The sequence below is a fragment of the Apis mellifera genome, linkage group LG4 (genome assembly GCF_003254395.2).
Source record: "Apis mellifera strain DH4 linkage group LG4, Amel_HAv3.1, whole genome shotgun sequence".
In the NCBI taxonomy this organism is placed as follows: Eukaryota; Metazoa; Arthropoda; class Insecta; order Hymenoptera; family Apidae; genus Apis; species Apis mellifera.
In genome coordinates this window covers 11,000,168-11,026,433 of record NC_037641.1, presented here as the reverse complement: position 1 = coordinate 11,026,433, position 26,266 = coordinate 11,000,168, and the positions used below count along the sequence as shown (strand labels likewise).

Genomic DNA, 26,266 nt, shown 5'->3' with positions numbered 1-26,266 from the left:
AGAGAAAGAGAAAGAAGGAAAAAAGATGCAACGCGTAGAGCAGAGAGACGGATTTATGGGGGGACGTTTTCGATTTCGAGTCGAGATGATTGGAGTGCGATCGGTGTCGAAGCAGGATCGTAACGAGGATCGCGACGCCTGCGGTACACACTTCTCTATCGAGGCCTCCCCTCGAGTGCCAGCTGCCCGCTGGGTTGGCCAAATAAAACCAACGCGTTTTTAATGGACCGCGGACAAACGCGTGCTGCTGCACCCTTGGCACTGGTGCTACTCGGCCGCGTTCACGCGTGCCTGTGTTCACGCACCAGCCATTCGCTCGCACAGGGAACGAAAATATATTCCGGGAGCGGATGGCAACGAATCGGAGGAGGTGATTAACGTAACGTGGCGAGATCGAGTCGCTCGATGTCTCTCGAGCTGGATAATCCTTCCTCGTCCCTGTAAAGTATAAACGTTATTTTCGGCTTTTTGTCCACGGCTTTTCGAGTTCGAATACGGTGCAGGTATGCGTAAGTATCGGTCGGATACAGCGGCCAGGTATCGATGGAATCGACGCAGCGAGAAACAAAGCGAGAAGTCGGACGAAGGGGGAAAAAAAATTAATCGAAATCAAATAGAGAGCCGGATTCGTTGGGATTGGACCGGTTTCAATCTCTGCGTGGTTTATTTCGAGAATCGGGCAGGAAAAATCGAGAGAAATTTCGTCCGCGTAGACAACACCATCCAGATTCCTAGCAACAAGTGACGCTATTACTTTTCTTTCTTCTCTTTGCCCTCTTTGCGCTCTTGTTCCTTTCGAACCATGCGGTCCAATCCTTTCTCTCTGCTTACAACGAAAGAGAGGAGGAGGATGAGTCGTTCTCTGCGATCGTAAATCCTTGCGATTCCAAGGCTTGATCGATAACTCTTCCTCGTTTCCGTGTCCTCTCTCTCTCTCTCTTTCCGTTTAATTCGTAGTCGCCTTGGTAATTGGTGCGTTTGGTCCTCGCGCTTTGTCCCGACGAGAGGAGGATCTGGAGCGTTGGAAAGAGGCGAGGAGGATTTAAGCCGGTGCGTGGAAAGCGAGAAGGAGAGAAGTTAATGGATCCTGTGGGATGCTAATGGGATGCTACACCCGTACGCGCTCGCGCTCTGTTTACAGCCAAAGCCAATTACAGCTAATTCGATGGCTATTTATTAGCCGATTAGCCGGATCTAGATTCAAGGGGGACTTGCCTACCATCCGAGGCACAGGAAGCGACTTTATGAACGATCCCTGGGACGCCGATAAAACCCGAGAAAACTTCGCTTCTCGATCGAATCTAAAAGAGTTGGAGACTTGCTCGTTCTTCCTCGTTTTCCGTTTTCTCGGACCAACTTTTAATTCCATCGTGAATCGTGGATTCTTCAGTCACGATTGGAACTCGTGGCGAGGTATATTGTTTTCGTTTATGCTTATGATTTTCTCTTGTCTCGAGGAGAGAGGGATCTTAATTAAACACGGCCTAGGAAAAAAAAAAAAGGTGACTGGTGATATAAAGTTGAGATTCTTGAGGGACGGGTTTGATGCCGGCATTTCTGGAAATAATTTAGCCCGATCCGAAGTCGGCTTTGTACCGTCCACGGGCCGCTATAAATGCCCGCTAATAGGTTTCGAGACTTGCTTCGAGAGAGTGGTCGAGGAAAGGAATCGAGGAACGGAACCTTAATGGCTATTTTCTTTTTCTTTTTTTCGTTTTATTTTTTTTCGATTTTTTTTCCTCTTCTTCCTCTTCTCTTTCTTTTTCCTTTTTTTCTTTCCGTTTCTTTTTCTTTTTTCTTTTCTTTTCTTTTTTTTGTTAACGAACACAGACCGCGGTTGCCTCGTCTGCGGCGAGCACGGAACGAAACAATGCAATTAGTCGAACGATTATTGCTTTTGTACCCTCGAATCGACTGCGCGTGGCTTTGAAATTGAAGCATCGGGAACAGGCCGGTTGTCGTTTTTTCGGTTCCTTTTAAGCACTTTGTTGCATTTTCATGAATTTCATTCCGCCAACGTTTGAAGTCCTCCTCCTCCCTCCCTCCCTCCTTCCGCCCGTTGCTTAAACGATCTCTCGGCTCGTTCACCTTTTTCTTTTTCCCTTCCCCTGCTCTACGTTTCTATCCACCTCCCTTTGTTTCTCCCTCTGCACGCTCAATTAACATTTAAAAGCCGCATGGGAAACGTCGATAGATGATGGACCACTCGACGGAGAACCACTGGCCTTCACCTCCCGCCCCGGCTTTATCCGTCGGATAAAGATGATTCTTGCATCACGGTAGCCTCGAATAAAGCTTTCGAACAGGCCTTATTCTTCTCAAATTCGCGAACGGAAGAAGGATAAAACAGACGAGGAGGAAAATCGTTTCTCGGATCTCGATACTCGGACTCGATACCACCGACTCGAAGGGAAACTCGAACGTAGCGAGGTTATCGCCTCGTCTTCTCCGCCTTAATCCCAACGGATAAATCGAAGGCATCGATTATTCATTCCCCTCCTCCTAGAAAGAACCCTTTCCATTGTCGTTCAACCCTAAAAATACGATTCTTTGGTTGTTTATTACATTAGAATCGACAGATTCAGAACCCTGACATTTCGCCAGGAACAAATTTCGAATCAATATTTCTTCGAGATATTCGACACGAAGAATTTACCAAATCGGAATAGGCGGAATAAAGAATGTGGGAGAGGAGGAGGGAAGAGAAACGAAAAAGTTTGAAAGTCTAGGACGAAGAGGGTAGCTTGATTCGTCGGCCTGGAAAAAATCGGTCTTTATTGTTTTCGTTAGCTTCTTCCCTTTTTCCCTATTTTTGGAGGTTTCTTCTCTTGGAGGACGAGGACGAGGGAAGAGGAAAACAGGAAAAGCGGAGAGTGGTGGTGGTAATGGGTGTTGAATAATAAAGAGAGCCCATTCCCCGGCGAATCACTTGGCCTTTCTTTATTTCCAGCCAACTCCGGCTCGATTCTGAGAGGAAATTAAAAAATTTCTCCCGTCACGTTCCGCGGAATCCTCCTTCTTTTTCTTCCTCCTCTTCTCTTCCCTCTTCGTTCCGCGATTTAATCGAGAGACAATAGTATATACGTTCCGCCGTTTATTCCGCCTCGACATCGTCGCGGTCGCGGGTTTCCAGGTGTGGCTTTTATTTTTTTTATTATTTTGCAAGCTTCTTTCGCGAGATAACCGACGAGAGAGAGAGAAGGCTCGCCGTAGCGTGAAATTCGTTTCTTTCCTTGGCGGAATTTTCATCTGGTTGTGTCAGGGGATGAAAGATGTATCCCACCTATCTTTTCTTCTCTCTCGTAACCCCGTATGAATATACGGATTCAATAACGCGAGTATTTCTTCAAAATTGAATCAACGTTGAAATTAATCCTGGATCACGGTTTACGATAAGTAAGAAAAGGAACGATGCTCCCATAAGCATCTCGATGCGTTTTCTTAATCGTGGATGGACGAATTTACGGTTTAGAGAGCCGCCCTTACTTCACCGCGTTGCAAGAGAGGCGCGGCACCCCTTGAACCTAAGCATAAAGGGACCTAAAACTATACCCCTCCCCCCTCCTTCGCGAGGTGTTTGCATAGGGCAGCTGTTGACGGCTAGCCCGAGGCCGCAAAACCTTTAACCATTCAACCCAATCAGTCTTTGGTCCCTTCTTTTTTCCGTTGATGAAAATTGAAAGGAGAAAAAAAAAAAAAAGGAATCTCCTTTGAACCTCCCCTTCCACCCGCGTTTTCACTCCTTCCGTTAACGAGTAACGTGGTTGGACGTTAAAAAAGAAGGAAGATCGTTTCAAGGAGACGTTAAACGGCCCGAATTGAAATAGAGAGCGTCGAGAAAATTGAAGCTTTTCCTTCTCGATCCCTCCTCTCTTTCTCTCCTTCTCTCGGTGAGATCTCTCGTGGGATCCTCGCAATTTCGCGAAGCACGCGACGCGAAAGCAAGGAAGGAAAGGAGGGGCGAATAATGGGGATAAAGTGCGCGCGATCGGGCGCAGGTAGATCGCTTCCTCCCTAATTAGGCACACGCGGGTTTAGGTATGCGGCCGGCCCAACAATGCCTAATCCGCGCGTGCACGGTAGATGCGTGGAGAGACACGACGCGCGTGGTGGGGATATGCCGCACAGGTACTCGTGTGGGTAGCTTGTAGGGTTCCGCGGATAAAGGAACCCGGCAGCCATATGGCGCCGCGTCCTTACTCTCCCCGCCTCGCCCGGAACGCCTCGATTCTCTATAATGGCTTTGTGCAACGCTGATTATACCCGGCTACTTGGAAGCGCACACCACCGGCGCGTGTGTGCACGCGGGTGGACATGCGCGTGATGTAATCGAGAGTGGATATCGATAGAGGAGAGTAGTCGGCACCCTAAGCGGTTACGAGGATCTCTCGAGCCAACCCCCTTCCTCCCACTCCTCGAGACCGAGTGGATCAGCGTTTCTCAAACTGTCTGCGAGATTCGGACGGTTGAATTTCGAGGAGAAGAAGAAGAAGGAAAAGAGAAGGCGACGTATCGCGTATTCGGATCCTTTTCTTGGATCGAGAGATTCCTTCTTTTTGCATTTCTTTTTATCGAGATTTCGAGGGTGGATTCCTCGATGGATTTAAGCATTGGATTAGAGAGGATTTGGGTAGATAGTAGTGGTGGTCGTGAGAATGGCTCGGAGAGGGAAAGATGAAGGAACGAAGAGCGAAGGAGTTGGTGGAGATTAGAGATGAAAGTACATCCGAGTAATGGACGTGGCATCGTAATTCCTCCGTAGTAAGTAGTTGTTGGACGGGGGTGTAGGACAAGGAGCCATCGGGGGGAGGGGGGAGGAGGCCAGACGTGACTATTCCAATGGCTGCGTTTTGTCTCCTCCACCAAGACAAACTTGCTCCTCTCCGGTGGCAGGGCTTCCTATTCTCTCCGCGCAGCTTCTTCTTGCGGCTAATCCGGAAAGTTTTTGGCCGGAGCATCCTCGATACAATGGACCATCCAGTATTTTTTCCAGTATCTCGTGGAAAAACCGTCATCATTATCGCTGAAGAAAAATTCAAACGTTTCGTTTCGTTCCATTCGATTCATTCCTCTCGACGAATTCCTCTCCAAAAAGAGAGAAAAAAGGAAAATCGTCCCAAGAATCCGAGAGAGCGTTATAATCGAGAAATATAAATACGCGCGCGATCTTTTTTACTCGTTTAACGTATCGCTTACACGCGAGAAATTGAAATTGGTTGGTGGTTGTTGGTAATTCCATTATCGAGATCCTTTTTTTTTTTTTTTTTTTGAACAGAGGTTCGTTCAACGGGCGTTTCTCGTTCGTTGCAAGTTGCATCGAACGCGTTTTCACGAGCGTGCGAATTTCGCTACAGATGGATGAAACACCTCGGGCCCCTCTCCCTCCATTATTATTCACGGGCCGATCAACGGAGCAGACAACATCGCGGATGTTTCGCGAATAACAATTAGCGAAGAGGGATGGCGCACGGTCGGGGGAACTTGCTTAAATACAGGCTTAATGATTCACAAACAACACCTCCTTCATCGCCAACTTTTTCAACCGTTTCCGTCTCGCTCAATTAGTACCCGTTCTCCGCCTCGTCCTCGCCTTCTTCCTTCCCGCTTTCCTTAACGGGGACGAGCCTTAACGACGAGTCGCGGCAATCGAAATCGGCGACAATTTTTCGAATTGGATCCAGATAATCGGGATAAAAATTATCACGAGCGATAATTTCGAATTTCGATTCTACGAACTCTGTTCCGAACTCTCTCCTTTCGAAATTCCATTCTCCAAATTTTCCTATATTCGCACGTTTCGACGCTGTTCGAATGCTCCACTTTTCCGAAATCGCGCCACGAACGAAACGAAATAATGGCGCGTCGTTACGCAGCGATTCGAAGAATCGCAGCGTATCGACCACTCCAATAATCCGAATCGTTTCCTGATTCTTCTCTTTCTTTTTTATTTCGGCTCGATCATCTCCCTCCCCTCCCCCGCGAATCATTTTTCCGGCCGAGCGCGTTGAAAACATTTCGACGAATTTGAAATTCGATCACGTTCGACGATCGACGAACGCGTATGGGGCGCGTGGACGTTATCGCGCGAGCCGACGATCGTCGCGCGTCGGGAATACGATCGTGACGGATGTAACGGGTGCATATTTATGGGAGGGAGGGGAGGGGATCCGTCCAAGTCGTCATCGTCGATAAATGAAACGAAGTGACGCTACACCGTGCCGCCTAGTCATCAATATTTCATATTCGTTTCGGTCGGTGCAACAAGCGAAGGGAATCCGTCCCTTCCCACGGGGGAGGGGAGGATTCGACTCGATTCGCACTCGTCCATCGACGCCGCTTTCCTTCTTATTTCGTTGATCCCGAATTCGAACGCGATGATTCATACGTCGAATCGAATTTCGAATTTTTCCTCGGCTCAAGATGGTTGGACAGTTCATAAATTGGCCAAGCTCCGTCCAATATCCGTCCCGCGGCGACGATAACGAAGCCACGACGGCGTTTTCGTGCGCGATACGGGAGGAATTTATTGGGCCATAAGGTGGAGAAAGACGGGGCAGAATATCGGGGCAATTTAGTGGCAATAAAGACCACTTTGTGGCTGTGGCTTGGTCGCGCGGCTCGAACGACGGAGTTGTAATCGTAACGACGCCGTTCTTAGGGGAATGCGCTTTCGTTCTTCTTCTCCTCCTTTTTTCTCCTCTTTTTTTTTTCTACATCCGACAACGGGCGGATCTGTTCCGATACGATCGCCAACGAACGTAATTTCCTCTCCCATAGAGAGATCATCCTTTATCGCGACGGCGCAGTTACCGCTATATATACTCGCCGTAGTCGATTCGATCGCGACTCGAGAACTTTTATCCTCCTTGAAAAAATGCCTCTCGGATCGATTGCGCGCCACGCCATGCCACGCCACGCCACTGTGCGCCACACGCGCGTTTCCCTTGGCCGGCTTCCCTCCGCCTAGCTTCCATCGCGTTCTTTCTGCGTTCCACCGCGATTTACCGGCACGATTTAACGAGGCATGAGTTAATGCCAACGTCGTGTTTCGCGCGTTTATAAACCTGTGTAACCTCGAGTTGCACGGTGGGTAGACCACACACAGGTGTACAGATGCACACCGACACGCAACGGATAAAACGCGCGTCAGGATCGCGCCTACCACCACTACGCCGATGCAATACACACGCCTCCGTCAAATGCCGTAATTTCTGTAGACGGTCTCACCCTCCACGAGCATCTCACTTTTGAAATACAAACTCTCTCTCTCTTCCTCTATTTCTCTCTCTGTGGCGTAGTCGCGCTGTCACTGTCAACGTCGTGTCGCACAGTCAGCCTTGCTAATTCGGCGCGTCCCCTTTGTTGGCCTGGTTATTTATCGCGATTCTTCTCCACCGCGACAGAGAGAAATATTCCTCTATAAATATAGACGGGGCGCGTGATAAGTTTGATTCGCTCGTACAAGGAAGAGGGTCGGCGGGGTAATGGAAAGACGGGACGACTGGAAAGTTGACGAAGGTCTTCTCACCTCTCTCTTCGTTGGATCATATTATATTCGCGCGTATACACATCGGGCGGATTTGTTCAAACCGAAGAATCGCGGATTTCCACGTAAATGACGTGTGGGGAAATCGAGACACGCTTGCCTTGGAATTTAATATTAAAGATTCGAATTTTTTTACCCTTTGAAAGAGGAGGAGAGGAAGGGAAGGAGTACTGGAAATGGAGGGGCAAGAGGGTCCTGTCCCTCGGCATTCTCGGAATTTATCTTTCGCTGTTTGTATTCGTTTCAAGTTTTCCTACAGTAGTATATTTCTCCTCCCTCTCCTTATTTACCGCCAACCCTTCTCACCCTCCCTTTAAGCTTCGCCCCCGTCCTCTTACTTCGTTACGTTCGTTTCTTCTTTGTGAATATTTTCCTTCCTCGAAAAAAATATCCGAGAAGACGGATATTCTCTCTCTGTCTCTTTGATCAGAAGGTGGTGTCGTTCTCGGCGAGAGATATTTGAAATATCGCGGCTAGGAAGAGTGCTCCTCTCCCGCGCCTCCTTCGCCCCCCTCCCCCAAAAGTCTCCTTTACTTTCGGCCAATTAAAACGTCGCGAAAGTTAATACGTCCTCCTCCTTTCACGATTTTATCTCGTTATCCGGCATTTCTTTTTTGCTAAATATCTCCCCTCGCGAACGAGATTTCACGGGAGAAACTGTCGGGCGCGAAAACTTTTACTACCAGTACCACTATATACTACTATATTCAATTACAACTTCTTGGGAGAAGTTTTTTCGAAAATTTTTCCACGCCCTCGGCCACAAGTTTCTAAAACTCTCCCCTTCTCTCTCTCTCCTTCTTTCACGAGGAGAGTTGCTTGCGTGGCCTTGACGTGAAACGCGGCAGAAGATAGGCATCGGATATCCTCCCCGGTTTTCGGATCTTTCCGTTTACGCGATGTTGAACGGAAACGTTAAGCCGAGCGTGAGCAGGAGGAGAAAGAGGTTGAGTAGAATGTGGAGCACGGTCGAAAGACGAGAAAGCGTCGTCACGTGCAAAGGAAGCGAGATAGAGAGAGGGAAAAAAAGAGAAAAAGAGGTGCGGAGAACTCTCGGTGCAGTTACGTAGCGTCTCAAGGGTGCACTTGAATCGCATCGAAGGGAGCGCGTAGCGTGCAAGCGTACGAGAGACGACGATATACACGGTGGACCGACGAGAGTGTAACAACGGGCGGAGTGTAGGACGATGACGAGTCACGGTTGCCTGTTCGGCGATAATGTTTAGCGATCGGTCGACGAGGACCAAGATACGCAGGTGTAAATACCGAGGGAGAGATCGAGAGAAGGGGTCTCACAATGACGAGGCACTGTCACAAATTCACAACCGCCACCAGTTCTCTCGCCCTCCGCAGTTTCACCTCTCTCTCTCTCTCTCTCTCCTCTCGTTGTCTAGTGATTGCGCGCTTTGATCTCTGTAATCATCGGACTCCTCTGTCTCACGTCGGGAAGGTCGCCCGATTTAAGTTCTCGTCGTCTTGTTCGCCCTTCCTCTCGATGCTTTTCGGCGACCGCCCCCTCCACTCCTCTCGATCATGTCCAGGCAAACGCTTCTTGTTTCCAGACGAGAGCAATAATAACGGTTCTTGACTGTACTCGGCGATGATAATCAATCCCCTCCTCCAAACCACCCACCAGGGATCTTGAAAAGTCAGTGGCATTCTTCCATTTCTTCTCCTTCTTCTTCTTCTAGTTTTTCTTTGCATCGTCGCGAGAGAGAGATCTGGTTTCCTTTTTCCCTTTCTCTTCCTCTCCTCCGCGAGATTGTATATTTTATTCGAGCAGCGACTCGTCGCGCGCACTGCAACTGGGTTAACGAAGAAGACGCTTTGAAAAAAAATGTCGAGCAATTTATCCGGATATTCGAGTCGAGAAAGAGGCTATCTCGTTTAATTTCAACGATCGCGAGCTCGGCGTCTGAAGTTGGAACCTTTTTTAACGTTCCGTTTGAACGTTTTGAGGCGAGCCTCGTTTACCGTTTCACCATGCATTTCATTTATTTCTCGAGAGATCCCCGCTGATATATAGGCCATGCCACGTCTTCGTGTTTCGTGCACGACCATCCAATATCTGTTAATTTAATTTCCCGTTCGATCGTTTTTCTCCATCGTTCGTTCGAGAGAGAGAAAGAGAGAGAGTACTCGAGCGCGACAATAGCAATAGAGAAAGTATATTTTTTTCTCTTTGTCGACGAGAACGAAACGCAACCGATTCGTTCACCGGAAAACCGAATTCGAAACGGCGCCAGACGACGTTTCATTCATCCTCGTACACCACCGCATTAGTATCTGTTTTCGAGGAGGGAGGTGGAGGAGGGATAGACGAATTAATTATGCAGTTTGAAACGTTCATTACGTTAAGCACCGATTATACATTTTATCGGAGTCCCTTTGTCGTTAATTTACCGAAAGATTCGCACGGTTGATTCCCTCGTCGAAATAACGTTTCCTCGCCTCTTTTATCGCCATCCCATCCTCGTTAAAAAATATAATTAATCGAAACGCGCGCGCGCGCGCGCAAGTCGAGGCGCGACTTTCGTTCTCCCGTGGTGGCTAGTTAAAAAAGAGAGAGGGAGGATTCGAATAAATGAATAATTAATTAAGCCCAAGGAAATGGGGGAGAGGACAGAGAGAGTATCGAAGGTAATGGAGGGGCTTAGGATGGCGCAACCTAACCGGAAAGGGTTGAAACGACAACAAAATGGTCAAACTCGCGCAATAGGGAAAACACGGGAACGGAGTGGAGAGGCGCGTGAATCGGCACGGAGGCCAATTTAAATGCAGATCGAGGTTTAAACGCGACCAACGTTCGAACACATGAGTCCATCCCAGGTTTCCACCCTCTCGACCAACCACCACGGCCTGCCCCTCCTCTCCTCTTCTCCTCCCATTTTCACCCGCGGTAATGCTACCGCTGGGATTTTAATCGTGAATTTCCACCCGACCCGATGCTCACCGCGCTCCCCATTTTCCGTCTGCTGATCCCCGTTTCTCTCTCTCTCTCTCTCCCTTTCGTCGCCTCTCTCTTTCTCTCTCTCTCTCTCTCGCGGTAATTGCCGATCGACTTTCCCCGTCGTCTAATATTCGCAATTCGCGAGATGCACGTACGGTCTCGGTTCGCTCGAAGAGAATTGGGAGAAGGAGGGGAGAAGAGGTACGCGTCTTTGTCCTTTGAAACGACAAATTGAAAGGATGGAGGGGAGGGGCATTGATTACGGGGGCGCGCGAGGGTGACGAGATATCGCTTATGAATATTCAGAAATTCGTGCGTGTCGTCGCTATACGTGACGCATACATATATATACATATATATGTATATTCGTCGCCAGCTGACACCTACCGAGAAAAAGACACAGGATGGAGAGAGGAGATTAAAGGCAGGGGGAGAGAAGGAGGATGATATGATAGATAAGGGTCGCGTCTTGCCTATCGCGTCTTGTCTCTCGTTACAGCGATTGAGGGAAGGGGAGAGCATAAGCGATAATCCGCTTAGACTCGACAGACGGATAAACTGTTTATTATTGCTCGTCCTGTGTATAAGAAGTTGAACCGATGATCGATTCCAAGAGTGGGGGAGGGGAAAGGTTCGATATCAGTCAGTCAGTCAGTCAGGCGAGTCAGCAACCGCTTCCTTCCACTCCTCCTCTTTCTCTCTCTCGATACCGCAAAATCCATTTTCCCCCCTCCGTTCCTCGAAAGGGGAGAACGAAGAAGAGAGGATCGGATCCGTGGAAGGGATCCGCGAGGATTCGCTCCGCGTAATCCAGTTTTATTACTTTTCAGTCAGCGCGGGGGAATAAAAGAGATATTTCCCACTTATCTCGGATTATTTCGGAGTTAATATCTAACGAAGGAAAATAATGGTCGGTACATAGGTCGTGGTCGTGGCTCGCTCAATCGTACGGTTATAATTCAACCTTTCCTCGATCCGTTTGCCTTTCTTCGCGTAATCTCTCCCGTTCGAGTCGCGTACGGGTTTCAACTTGTTCCCTCAGCCGAGGATCTTTCGCGATATGGAAACTTTGTCGGACGAGAGAGAAGAATCGTAGAAAGGAGGAAGGAGAAGATCGTCTACGATCTTACATATATATATCGGTTGATCGAATAATAAATTTTCTCGATTAGATCGAGGGGATGCGTCTATCTAATAATACCTGCCAGATGGCCGGCCAGATTTCTGTCGGGATGGAGCGCGGGATCTTTCGAAGCGTGTCTAATTCTGGAACAATATTAGCCGAGATGCGGAATATCGACGATCGTTTCGACGCTTCTTACTCGACCTCGTTTACAGTCGAGAGATTCAATTGTTTCCTCTCCTTTCGGATCGTCTATTTTTTTCCCCAAGAGGTGGAATTCAGCCCGATCGATCGGTTATCGGGGAGGATGTTACATATTTTTATACCTTTCGAGTATTTTATCCACGAAACGAATAACAATAGAGAAGAATGCCGAAAGATTGTTATAACGTAATAAAGTTAAAAGAGAACAAAAGAATATACGTTAACGTTTATCGGCGGAAGATTATGGATCCAACATTTGTTTATTTCGAAGATAACCGAGCTATCGCGACTCGCGTTGAAATAATCGCCGAAAAGATATCGAATCTCGGCCGAGTAAACGAACGATCGCTTTCGAAACGGAAGAGATATATTTTCGCGCGAGCGGGTTTATAACGGGTCGTGATTAAATTATCCTCGATTTATATCTTAATAAACGCCCGCTTCTACGTGGCAGGAAAGAGCGCGGTGAATTTATGCGACCCGGTTCTAAAGATCCGCGCGAGTAACAAGTTCGCGTGCGAATTGCGCGCGAGCCGTGTTTCACGCTGCGACGATAGATAATGCGACGACGGGGTAATGGACGACATCGCGATTAAATGGGACTTGGTGGGCCCCCCCTCCGTGCCGTTCACCGTGGACAACGCTTGGAACGAGTGATCGATCGATATTCGAGTAGGTAAGGTGTGCTCTTGGACCATTTAGCGTCACCTGCATCTCTCTCTTTCTCTCTGAAATTGACAAATTTGATGAAATTTTGGCAGGGAGACGCATTAAAAAGATGCGTGTTGTTATTGGTGAAAATTTAATAATAGAAGTTTGGAAAAGTAAAGTTGTCTCGATCGATCGAAATCGACCAACAGTTTTATAATATACGAAAAGCGAATCGAGAGTAATACTCAACGATTTCAAATTCACATTGAAGCAATTTCAAAGTGATACTTCATACGTATACAAACTTTACACCGGGATAAGTGAAGATTTATTACCGTTAGATCCTTCTTCTCGACGAAACGCGTTAACGTGTCTTAAATATGCGAATATAGCTAAATTTATTACGCATATTCCGTTACGAGTTATTAACGATTTACACGCGGCAGTAAAGTTTAAGATGATAATGCAGCAATTACTACAGGCGAGGATCGCCGGTAAAGATCAAGAGAGAAGACTATTTGATTCACGGAGGAACGGAGGTGGAAAAGGAAAAAAAGGAAGAGAAAGAAAGAGTGAAAAAGAGATGCGAACGTTGTCACATGCGCCGACGAAACGACGAGGGACTCGTCGGTTAATGGTCGGGGGAGGGCTGACAGAAATGCGATTAGACGTTCTCGACGCGAAGAGGTTCGTCGGATCCTCCTGGAACCTGTTGACGGAGAGAGGATCATTCGACCACTCGTTCCCCTTTTCCTCTCTTCTCTTGACAACCGAGAAACGCTTTCGTGAGATGCCCTCGATCCGTTTATTTATTCCCTTCTCGATTCCCTTTTCTTGATTTTCAAATACGAGAGAGAGACACATACACACATTCGTATCTTTCTTAATTAAGGCTCGACGCTTTAAACGGGACGTGGCCGGCAAACCGGAAGAAACGCGGCTCGTCACGAGGCGGATGGTTAAGCGAGCATCGCTAATTCTTAGCCCCCTTGGGGAGGGGCGGGAAACGGTTAAACACACTGCGGCTCGAATGCGAAAATGCGTTTGTGTGGGAGAGGGAGGGTCGTAAACAAATAATCATAAAAGGTAGGGAGAAAAGCGCATCCTGGCTTCCATGCTAGATTCACGGTGCTCTGGCCGAGTGTAGCGGTAAGAGCGGTGGGACGAGTCGAATGCGAGACTCGAGAAGAGACATGGAGGAACGGTCGGCTGTTTTCGGTGTAAAAGAGAAGGTGGTTTAGTTTATTGCTTTAGAATCTTTGCTGCTCGAAAGGAAATGGGATGGAAAAGGAATATCGATCGAATTGAGATACGTCCTCGGTGATCACATCTTAACACTCCTGAAAAGAGGATACGGAGAGAAGGACGATATATCCCCGCCATTTTTCATCGTTCACGGATCAATTGGCCAGGGGCAACGCGGTGTTACGCGATTAGCAATTTCGCTCGCTCGGGGAGAGATGATGGGGCCTCCTTTGTACCCAGCCCCGATCTCTATTTTTCGCACCCCGGTGGACCCCCCCACAGGCTGTGAGTCAGAAGTCATACACGCGTACGCGTAAATGGAGGGGGGGGATGGCTGATTCGGCGGACCATGCGCCCCCATCAGCTGAGTTATGGCATCCATAACTAGCACCTACGTCTTTCATTAACCCGGCCATTGTCGCGTGTACTCGGACCGCGTCGTTAAAGAGGGGGAGTGATGGAGAAGAGAAGGGGAGAAGAGACACCTATTTGTTTTTGCTCCGCTCCGTATTTGCCTGCCATATGTCCCGCTTATACCGCTCGTGGATACTACGTCGAAAGATCGATCCTTTCGTCCCTTCCTTTCCTAAAGAGATGGAATCCTCGATATACCTTTGTGGATTAAGTGACTCGAGCGAGCGGTTCCCTCCTCCTCTTCTCTCCACGACAAACAATATCAATCATGACCGCGGGTATTGGATACCGCGTCTTTGCCAAGGGATCCGTTATGTGTGCTCGAAGGAGGGAGAAAGGAGATGGCGAGAGATCTGTCGATCCCGCGGATAGCGTATCAGCGTGCGAACATCTGCGACGAGACGGGTTGCACGCGTCGTGCGTAATAATAATCGCGCATTGCATCCTGCGCTCTCCCGAGTTTAAGCCGATTTTTCTTCTCTTCTCTTCTTCTTTCTCTTCTTTTTTTCCCTGTTGGAACGAGGATGTAAAATATCGCGTGCCGCCCGGATGGGATTAATCGCGGCGACCTTGGCGCACCGATACGAAAAAAAGGAAGGAAATAATCCCAGCCGGGTTTGGGCGGTGTTAACGGGGAGTCGAGGTGGTTCCCAGTTCTCAATTTCAATGGTCAAATTTTTCTACCTTATTTTATAACCAGCGGGCTGCTCCCGGCCGTTTATTAAAATGTTTATATTCGACGACGGCGAAAATCCACCCTTTCGGTTTTGCTTCTCGAGAGCGGTAGCAGCGTTTCGAACTGCTATAGTTTAACGCGCACTGTCTACTAACTGCGCCCAAGTGGTGCACCGAGAGAGAAGGGGAGGGCAAAAGCTGGGGAAAAAATGCACGAGTAGCAAACGCGCGCGCCCTGGCAAATTTTTCGCCTCGCCTCCTCCCTCTTCCCCTCCCCTCCCCTCCTCGCCCCGGCAAATTACTTCTTTGCCTTGTTTTTTCCATCGTTAGTGCGTGGACTTTTCGTCGATACGCGAGCGAAACGCATCGCAGGGTAAACAGGAATTTTCTCTCACCCGGGCCGGGAATTTTTTCCCCTCCCCCTTTTCTTTTTTTCCATCCCGACGGTTGCCGTAAAAAATTCACCGCCATCCGATTTTCGAATTCACCGCTTTCAACGGCAAAGTTGGCCGTCCGCAAATTTATCGAAAATTAATAGAGAACGGTTTTTGTCTTCCGGCCGGCGGTGGAAGGGGGGGAAATATCGGGGGTGGCGGATTCGAGAGGTTCGTTTTTTTTCTAGCCGAAATTTCGTTTCGCGGTGTCGGGGCGTGGTGTGACTTTTTTTTAAAAAAGAGCGAAGGGCGAGGAAGGGGGGGAGGGGGGCGATGTGTCGCGATGAGATGTGCCGGCGGTGTATTTTTAGCGCGCAACCTTTGGCGCGTGGGTGGGCCAGGGGCCGGTTTTTTTCAACGTCTGCTAAACACCGATCCGAAGATAAACTAATTTGTCCCGGATTTATAAAGTCCGCCCTGTGAAAGTGATAGCGTAGATCGTTTACACGTATCTAAACAAACATGGGCTAAATCACGTATGCGCGCAAATATTGTCGCGTCTTGTTTGCCCTGTCTCCCTCGACGTGCGTCGATCGAATTATTCTAAACGGGCGTCAATTCGAACGATCGCCGCGCTATCACATTCCGATACATTCGTCAAATTTCGCATCCGTGAACGTTGGAAACGTTCGTGTTTCAATATCGTTCGAATTTTTCTTTTCGATCGAAATATTCCGTGAGTCGATCAATTCGCGTCGATCATGGATCGCGTAAGAACGTGGGAGAGGAGAAGGGTCCGCTCGCGATATTTTGGATGAGACCGGTCACATGTGCGAGCCACGTCACGAGATGAAAAAGCCCTTTATATACGCACGTTTCGGTTGCATACGGTTTCACCGTACATATATCGCGTCGATGATTAATAGGAATCGATGGATCGCCGAGGACAAAGCGAAATATACCCTCGATAAACTTCCCCCGTCCCCGTGAAACGAGTTTTCTCGCGAACAAGGAAATATTTTTTATCCACGCCTTTTTTCCCCATCTAGAGATTCTCGTCGTTATCCCGTAACAAATGACGCGAGAAACGATTCGATCCGTCAATCGCTTCATTATCGCTCTAACGAACGGAATTAATCGATCGAGTCAAATGTGACAAATGTAAATAAATATATGTATCGTATATACAGAGAGAATACAGAATCAGAAACGACAACTATATATATATATATATATATATTTATATAATATAGAAGGAAGGAGGGGAGAATCAGGACTCGAGGAAAAAATTGGATACGAAAATAAATTTCGTTGGCGAAATAAATTACGAGGATAGATATACTCGACCGATACTTGGTGTCGGTGAACAAGAAACGTTGTTCACGGTGTGAGCGGAAGCGTGAAACGACGACGGCCGTGCAACGATTTCCCGTAATTTCAATAACGCGCAACTTTCTACGCCGACTTAATACACCGTAAAAATAATTACTACCGCGGAAATGGATGGAGGAGGAGCGATCGCGTCGCCAAGAGTTGGGAAGGAAACGCGATATCGCGGAGGAGGGGGGAGGAGAGCGGCGTGTGACGCGATGAATGCATCGGCTCGCGGAGAGATCGTGGCGTTTTCGTCGTCGTCGTCGTCGTAAGGGAACGTGCGCCAACTTCTCGCGCTACCTTCTCGAATGCGATCACATTGTCTCGCGATACGCGATACACGTACACATTCCCGCCAGGAATACCAGCTTCATTTTTCCACGAGCGTATTTTTCCCCTTACATATACGCGTACGCCCCTGTATCCAATGCCAACTTGGACTTCGCCCCCTCACCCCCTCCTCCGGAACGCATTTGTCGGCTGTCGAGTAGGTGTTATTGTGTTACACGGGGTACGACAGCTTTCGAGATGCCTCCGCACCCGTGCTACGCGGAATCCCGGGCAAACGTGATTATTTTTCGCAATTTGCTAAGCAGATGCTCCCATTGTGCTCGCCTCTGCCGCGGCAGGAGTTTGTTTTCGTTTCACCCTTGCTCGCTTCCGCCGCCCCTTTCCTTTCTCCTTCCCTGACCTTCTCTCTCTCTCCCCTCATCGAGCCCTCGTCTCGCCGTGTCGACCAGCGACAGGATTTTTTCCCCCTTTTTCTTCCTTCCTTTTTTTTCCCCTCCTCCTCTTTTCACCTGTGCACACGTCGTCGTTGTCGTCGTCGTGCACGCGCTCGCGTTTATATTTGCGAATATACACACGAGCCTTCCCCTTCCTCCCGGCGTGCTGCACGACACCCACCCCCGTTCTAGACGTGGTGGTTGATACAGAGAGAGAGAGAGAGAGAGAGACGCGCGAAACCACGCACGGCCGGGGGCTGCATATTTTAACCAACTTGGCTACGCGCATTGTCTTGTCGGAGAGTCTCTCCCCCTCCTGTACACGCATCGAGAAATAATGATCGTACCCAACAGCATTCCGCTCCTCCGTCTATTCTTTCCGCGGAGAGGGCAAAGCGTCCGTGACAACAATGTTGCGCCACGCTCGAAAGATTACGCGAACCGTGTCCTTTTCTTCCTTCGATTGTGCTCCCCTCCCTCGCAAGAAGGGGTGAAAACCTCGCGGATCGCTTCCAGCCTTCTTTCGCGGGATATCCTGTTTCTGTTTGCGCCGAAACGTTCCGTTGTGCGGAAGAAAAGGAGGGAGGGGAAGTTCCGTTGTTGTTGCACTCCTCCTTCACGGGTCGTTCGAGTCGATGCACGGGTGAAACGAGGCTTGGAACGAGAGAGGGAGAGAAGAAGGGGTGGTAAAGGGATGGAATGGCGAAGGAGATCCGACGGTGATTAAAAGCGATAATTTCGCGTTCAGAATGGTTCCCATTGAAAGTCGATATCCTCGATAATTTTCCCGGATGTCTGCGCGTATCGTTTCCTCTTCCTTTCTTCGATTCGTCGTGGATTCGGCCAGATCTCGAAACGCGTCGAAGACGGGGGTGAACTCGCATCGATATCCTCCCCCCATAATCGAATCGCGTTCGGGCTTAACGAGCTCATTGTGCGCGTTGGACAACGCGGTTCCGTCCATCGATTCGAATCGCGGATCGTCGAGAGAGAGAGAGAGAGAGAATGGATAATTCCGAAATCGCGTCCGAATCCGGAATCCGGAGTTGCCAAGGTCTCGAATCGCACACCTGTTTGCACGCCTTCCTTCTCCGCGTGATTTATGCACCGATGCCAATCGAATTATGTCCCCCCCTCCCCACGAGAAGAGAATGGAGTTGGATTGGATGGACGATTGAACTCGATTGAACATCCTGTCGAGCAATAAGGAAGCCGCCTTCCTCCGAATTCGATCTTCCCGTTTAGAGCGTAATTTTTCTTTTCTTTTACCATGCTCCACTTCTCGATTATTAAATCTTCGAAAGGGAAAAGGGAACGCCGAATAACCCATCATCCATCTTCTAACGATACGCATGAAAAAGCTCGGCGGAAGGTGGTACTCGTTTCCGCAACAGCGGTTAGATCGCGGAGCCGACGAATTTCGAAGAATGGAACCCGACGAGAGGAGGGCTCACGAGTATCCGTGATACCGTTTCCCTTTCTGAAGGAGTTTACCTTTTTTTTTCTCCCCCCCTCGACTCATCTTCAACTCCCTTTTCGCGATACATTATGTTTTCCCGAAACGTCGGTTCGAACGAAGGGGTTCCGGAAGCGGCCCAACTTTTAACCCCTTTTCTTCTCTCCTCGTCTTCCCTCCTCTTGGAGAGGATCTTTTGAAGCCCCGCGATTTCGAGTCACGGTTGAGAAAGTCGGCGAGCACTTTCGAACTGGTCGGTCCCTTTTCTCGCGCGAGGATTCACGAATCTCTCTCTCTCTTTATCTCTCTCCGTTTAAAAATGCCTCGCGTCGATGCCCTTCGATCTCGAAAATTCGAGACGCGTGTAATAATATCGGATGCGGAGGATGAACGAAAAGGGAAGAGGGGAAAAAGGATGGAATTAAGGGTGACGTTACATGAACGGAGGGAGGGGGGAGGAAGAAACGAGAGGCGAGGCGGACGTCGGGTTTGGTTGGCAGCTGAAAGCGCTCATTGAAATGGCTCGCTGCAGTCTGACGTAGCGCGTCTCTATCTATCATTAATTGAAATTCCGTTACGCAAAACGCTACTACGTACGTGCACGTACGCATCTCGGTCGAGAGTAGCCACCAGATTCTCTCTGGATTCTAACGTTTTTCATCATCGAGGTAAATTAGCGAGGGTATGCGCTTAATTGGGAACACACTCCCGGTTTATTCGTTTGTGTTTTTCGTTTGACGCTGTTCTTTTCTTTTCCTTTTCTTTTCTTTCACCTAACGGGGTATCGGTTGTGAAAATAATTGGACACGGCTTATTGTTGCCGCGAAACGAAACTCGCGAGGAAAGGCTTTGAAAATAACGGAGAATTAATGACACGTTTGAATAATGCGGCGATTATTAAAAATGGGGCGCGTGTTCTCCTGCAATTTGGAGAAGAAAGGAGAGGACGAAAAATTAAATTGAACGTTTGGCGGTGCCAATTATCCATCGAACGAATGAATGTCGAGGAAAATAATTAATAACGTTCGAAAGAATCGAATGGGGGATCCGGAAAGCGAGATCTTTGTCCCCGAGAGCTCGACGCGCGATTTTCTCCTCTCCTTTCTACTCTCTCCTCTTCTCTCTTCTCCTCTCCTCTCTTTCCTCTGTGTGCGCGCGACTTTCGGGATCGCTCTTTCGAAGTTCACCGGCAATCCCTGTGATGTCTGCCTGGCCTTGCGAGCCACAAGAGAAAATGGCACTTTTGCGTCCCGGTTACTAATGCGTCTCGTAATAATTTCGTTTTTTTTGTCGACTACCTTTTACGTGACTCGTTTCCTCGTCGCAGTTTCTGCCCTCTCTCTCTCTCTCTTCTATCGCAGGGACGAGAGAGAGTGGAGGGAAACAAAAGAATAAAAAAAATATAGAGATAGAAGAATCCGCGAAGTTTTATCTGTACGGGAGGAGGTCTGACGGCGCGGGGCATTTTGGATTGTTTGCAGGAACGACATGGACGTGCGGACAGAGAGGCCTCGAACGGCTGGCCGGATAGCGCCGACCGGACGCGTTACTCCGACCATACATCAAACAGGTGGAGGAAGAAGAAAAGCGATACCGGTCCCGCCGCCGAGGGTGCCCACCCCCATGCCCACCGCCAACAATAATCAACAAAAGTAAGTAAATTATGTTGCTCGATAGCTCGTCCCTTCTTTCGATTCGAAAAAAAAATGTATCATCCACCATATCGAAATCGAATATTTTCGCGAAAACGAAGGGATAAGTTGACGCTTCTCGTAACTCGAACACTATAAATCTATGAATCTAAATATATCATTTTTGTATCTCGATACATCGATGATTCATATTGATCAGATATCGAAAAAGAATTAATCGAAAGAAATCTAGGATAAACTAACGTTTCTCATGACATACATTGCTGTAATATTATTAGAAAAAAGAAAAGAAGGGAAAAAGAATCAGTGAAAGGAAATCGGATCGTTTTACGTTTTTTAAATTATAATCTCTTTTCTTTATCACTGATGTCTTTAGACTTCGTAATACGTACACGAAATCTCGATAAGACGACAGATAGATCCGCCTGATGGCCTGTAATAATCGCTCGTCCCGAATGAATGGAACGCTTGTTACTCCGGGACTACTCGTATCAGTTTCCGGCCTATAAACGGAATACATTTCGATTTAACGTTGTTACACGGATACAATTTGGATTCGTCGCGTTGAAATATTGAAATATTGGAAGGAGGAGGACGACGCCGCGCCATCAAGTAAGTGGGATTAGGCGGAGAGATTGGTCCCGACTGATCAAAGTTTACCGTAGCTGCTGCTACCTTCGGTCACTGCCGACCAATTTCAAGATGTTCTCGCTGTACAACGTTTCCAGTCCCGTCCGCAGGAATAGCAAGCCGCAATGCCGCGTCCGTTTCAATTACATTACGTCGCCGTGTAATTTCGATCGTCGAAAACGTTTCTCCAACCATTGCTCCCTTTTACAATCTCCTCCTCCTCTTCTTCTTCTTCCTAATAAGAATGATTCGATAAACGAATCGATGGAAGAGGCAATGGAATATCGAGAAGGGAGAGGAGAATTTTTTTTATCATCCCAAGCGGAATTGGTAAAGCGACGCGATCGTCCCTTTTCGATAGGAGCGTGTGGCAACTTTATCTTGCGGTTTAGCCGGGTTTCCGGTACAGCTATATCGAAGGCCGGCCACTACGGATAGGATATCCATTAAGCAGGGCGCAACGAAACACGAGAGAGAGAGAGAGAGAGTCGGATCCGTGTGATTAAAGTTCACGAAACACGGGACCACCGGCCACTTTACCGATCTCCTCGACCAATCTACCTCGACCACACGTTGGATCCACCCGGTACACGGATTTGCGGGTTCTTTACCGCTTCCTTCTTGCATTAACTCCCTTCAGCTCCACGCTGAAACGACCATCCGTTCCCTCTCTCTTCGATTCGATCGAGTTATTTCTCCCCCTCACGGAGAAAGATTAGCAAGTCCGATTGCACCAAGGATCGCTCGTCGTTTTAATTTAATGCCGCTTTTCGGTAAGCTTGTTAACTAATGCGGATTATTAAAGGGGGAAGGGGGAACATTATTCCCCGATGTCCAGCGTTGCAACGATGGTTGGAACGAACGGGGACAGAGAGAGAGAGAGACTAGAGGGTGGTCAGACTAGTTTATTCGTAGCGGGACGAGGCTCGTACACGGATGCGTTTCCGATAGAAACGTACGTAAACCATTCGAACGCGCGTCGCTCTCGGAATCCACTTACCGAACAACAACTTCTGTTTCCGTCCAGGGCCACGTATTCGAGCCACGTAGAAGACTTTACGTACAACAAACCGGCGAATTCATTTCCCAGAATGTCCCGGCGTGTATCGTATATCGGGAAAGCGTTTCTGCCACCCTCCGTGCCAACTTCGAAGTGAGCTACCTTCCAATTGAGCCGAGCGTTCAACATTTCGGCGAAAATCGGCGTTTAAACTCACGTGGTTACGGGTTGAGTTATCAAGCTTCATTTCTCTCTCTGTTTCGAAATCGGCGAAAATCGGCGTTCAAACTCACGTGGTGAAAGGGTTGAGTTATCAAGCTTCGTCTCTGTTTCGAAATCGGCGAAAATCGGCGTTTAAACTCACATGGTTACGGTTGAGTTATCAAGCTTCGTCTCTGTTTCGAAATCGGCGAAAATCGGCGTTCAAATCCACATGGTGGAAAGATTGAATTATCAAGCTTCGTCTCTGTTTCGAAATCGGCGAAAATCGGCGTTCAAATCCACGTGGTGGAAGGATTGAATTATCAAGCTTCGTCTCTGTTTCGAAATCGGCGAAAATCGGCGTTCAAACCCACGTGGTGGAAGGGTTGAGTTATCAAGCTTTGTCTCTGTTTCGAAATCGGCGAAAATCGGCGTTCAAACCCACGTGATGGAAGGGTTGAGTTATCAAGCTTCGTCTCTGTTTCGAAATCGGCGAAAATCGGCGTTCAAACTCACGTGGTTACGGGTGCAAGGGGTTTGAGTTATCAAGCTTCGTTTCTCTCTCTGTTTGGAAATCGGCGAAAATCGGCGTTTAAATCCACGTGATTACGGATGGAAGGGGTTTGAGTTATCAAGCTTTATTTCTCTCTCTGTTTCGAAATCGTCGTCGCGTTGACTTCGCTTTCGACCGTTTTCGAGCCGAGAACGGAGGGATGCGAAAGGATCGAAAGGGATCGAAATCGGTCGAGTTTGGTTAGGCCGCGTTACGTTTGGTTCGTTTCTTCTGGGCTGGGGAGTAACGGGGAAGGAAGGTGGAACTGGGGTATAAAATAAAATTCAGCAAATTCCCCGTGTCGAGGTATCGCGCCGCGTTTGGTCGATCGATGGAGCGGGGAGGGGAGGGAGGGGTTGGTTGTTCAAATTTTTAACGAGTCTCGCAGCACCGCGAAATTAATTACTTAACGGCTGGAGTTTTTTCCACGGGTTGGAAATCAAATCCCCGCTCCCGCTCCACTTTCTACCACCGCGGGCTCGTTCTCCCTCCCTCTCCCTCCCCCAACTGTTTCTCCGCCCAACTAACTGACGGTGTCTTTGTTGTCTCTGATCACGTTACTGTGCGAACACTTCGTTAATACGAACACGATACTTTATTGGAACGTAACAAGTATCGTTGAAACGCGTGAAAACGAGGGTCAAAACTCGGGTCGAATAAGAAACTCGTCCCCCGCTCGTTAATTAACGCGCTCTATTATGTTTCTCGCTCGGATCGGAGAAATCGTTTCCATCGGCAATCATCCATCGATGATCCCGAAACGTTGGAGATCGTTGGAATTAATTTATTCTTCCGCGCGAATAATTTGTACGAGACGGGGATGGAATCTTAATCCAGATGGCCGATTAACTAGCGAGAAAGAGAGAGAGAGGGAGGAGGGACGGAGGAGATTAGAGATCTTACAACTCTCGAAAAGTGGTTTCCATGCATATATATATATACATACATACAAGCGTGATCGTAAGCGGATTAAACACGCATCTACGTGATTTCGACGCGTATTCTATTCTCGCGTCGCTTTAACACACGGATTAATCCGCATTATATTAATTAGAGATTCGAATCTGCTCGGTCGTGGAATCCTGCCTCTCGTGAGAGGAGAAAGAGAAAAAGAGAGAGAGTGTCATCTTAAAAGGAACACCTCGATCCGTTTCACGTGTCGTTTGCCGCTTAAGTATCGTACCTTTCGACGGAATAAAAAACTCCGCCAATACGCCGGATTAAAATCCGGTTTTAATCTCAATTGGTTCGAGCTAATTATCCTTCTCTCGTCTCGACGGATCGGCCACCGAATTCCCGCGGTTCGCTACGCGTCTGCGCCGTTTCGAACCGTGTTTCCTCTCCCCTCGTCATTTCCCCTCTTCCTTTTCTTTTTTCTTTCCCTTTCTTCGCGTACCCTGATCCGCCACCAACACGAAAAAAGGAGCGCGCAGCGTGCGTTTTTCACGCACGCGGATCGAACGAAATTTCGAAGCGGGAACGGGCCAATTATCCAAAATGTCCGCAACCATGCGAATTTTTCCGGAAGAATTTTAATTAATTAGCGGATCCTATCCCTCCCCCTCCTCCCCCCGGTCGAAGCGGTGGTACACCGCGCGGAACAGGCAAAGGTTCATTAGATCCTTCACCGTAGGCTGAAATTCTGTCGACCACAGGGCAAATAGTTGGCCGCTGCTTTATATAAAGCAGACAGCAGCAGTGTATCAAAGAGAGGAGCTGCCCGTATGTATTCATTAGGCGGTATTTAGCATAGTTGGAATGAGCAATGGGAGAGAGAGAGAGAGAGAGAGGGAGCCTCGGATTGGCGGGTGGGCGAGTCTCGCCGCTTCGAAGAATCGTGAAATTTCTCGATGCATTTTCAGTGTCGGTAAATTGTAAAGCGGATTGTTCCAAGAAATCCTCATGATCATCGTAAATACTCGAGGAACTCGAAATAGAAAGGATAGTGACGTTATAGTATCGATTCGTAGAAAATTGTTTCTACGAGAGAAATTAAGAATTCTCTGGAGCTTTATTTAATTCGATTAACCAACACGTGGACGATGTTGCTCGAAAAAACTCTTAGAGGAACGAGATGGAACGAAGACGAGGGACGACGTTCTTCGACAGAGATGGTTCCAAGTTTTAGATTCTTATCGTAAATAGGAACTCGAAATAGAAAGGATGTGACGTTACGGTGTCGATTCGTAGAAAATTGTTTTCGACAAAAATTAACAGTCCTCTTTATTTAATTCGATTAATCAACACATGGACGATCTTGCGTCGACTAAAAAAAATCTTAAAGAAGATGGAACGACAGAGATGATTCTAAATTTTCGATTCTTATCGTAAATAGGAACTCGAAGTAGAAAGGATGTGTAGAAAATTGTTTTCGACAAAAATTAACAGTTCTCTTTATTTAGTTCGATTAATCAACACATGAACGATCTTGCGTCGACTAAAAAAAATCTTAAAGAAGATGGAACGACGTTCTTCGATAGAAATAGTTCGAAGTTTTCGATAATTTCTTACCGTAAATAGGAACTCGAAGTAGAAAGGATGTGTAGAAAATTGTTTTCGACAAAAATTAACAGTTCTCTTTATTTAGTTCGATTAACCAACATATGGACGATTTTGCGTCGACTAAAAAAAATTTTAAAGAAGACGTTCTTCGATAGAAATGGTTCGAAGTTTTCGATAATTTCTTACCGTAAATAGGAACTCGAAGTAGAAAGGATGTGTAGAAAATTGTTTTCGACAAAAATTAACAGTTCTCTTTATTTAATTCGATTAACCAACACATGGACGATCTTGCTCGAAAAACTCTTGGAGAGGATGGAACGAAAACGTTGCTTCGACAGATGGTTCGAAGTTTTCGATTCGCAATATCCGAGGAACTCGAAAGGATATGACGTTACATTCGTAGAAAATTGTTTCAGTACAAAATTAGCAATCGGACTCGGTTCGATTAACGAACACATGGACGATCTTGGTTGGCGTCGGCACGAACAACTTCTTAGATGGAACAAAGACGAGGGACGACGTTGTTGGGCGAACGGGTTCCAAGTTTTCGATTCGTATCGGAGGGAATTGGCGAGGCGAGCGCAAAGCGTCGTTTCGATACGGTTTTTGGCTCGCAGGCGATGCGTTCAGTTCTCGACGATGGTTTTCGGCCCGCGAAAAAGTTTGTCGGCCGGTTCGGTTAAATGAAGCGATACGAAGGCAACGTTTATTACTATTTACCGTGACAAGTGGGACGGAACCTAAACTCGCTTTTTCGCCATCGGGTCCTCCGTTTCTTCTCCTCTTCTCGTCCAAGGATCAAAGCGCTTCCCGCTCCTCTCGAGGATCGACAGGCACGCGCGCGTATTTTCCTTTTTTTTTTCCATCATTCGCCCGCTCGTTCGGACGTTTCGTTGGAAAAGCGAGAAAGAAAAGAAGATAGACAGGGATAAAGAGGAATGCGCGGCAAAAGCGAGACGGGTAGAAGCTGAATCAAAACGATGGTGTAACC

At 47.9% G+C, this 26,266-nt stretch overlaps 1 protein-coding gene across 5 annotated transcripts in view; it reads left to right on the top strand.

Moving 5' to 3' along the window:
- Positions 1-26,266, top strand: part of LOC411018 (kinesin 11) — a 246,361-nt gene that overhangs the window by 19,558 nt on the left and 200,537 nt on the right. For all 5 annotated transcript variants that reach the window (XR_410886.3, XR_410885.3, XM_394491.7 and 2 more), the window contains exon 2: positions 20,219-20,389. Coding sequence is in view for 3 of the 5 variants with exons in the window: in XM_394491.7 (XP_394491.6) it covers positions 20,226-20,389 (164 nt within the window). In the remaining 2 variants the exon portion in view is untranslated. The remainder of the gene's footprint in view (positions 1-20,218; positions 20,390-26,266) is intronic.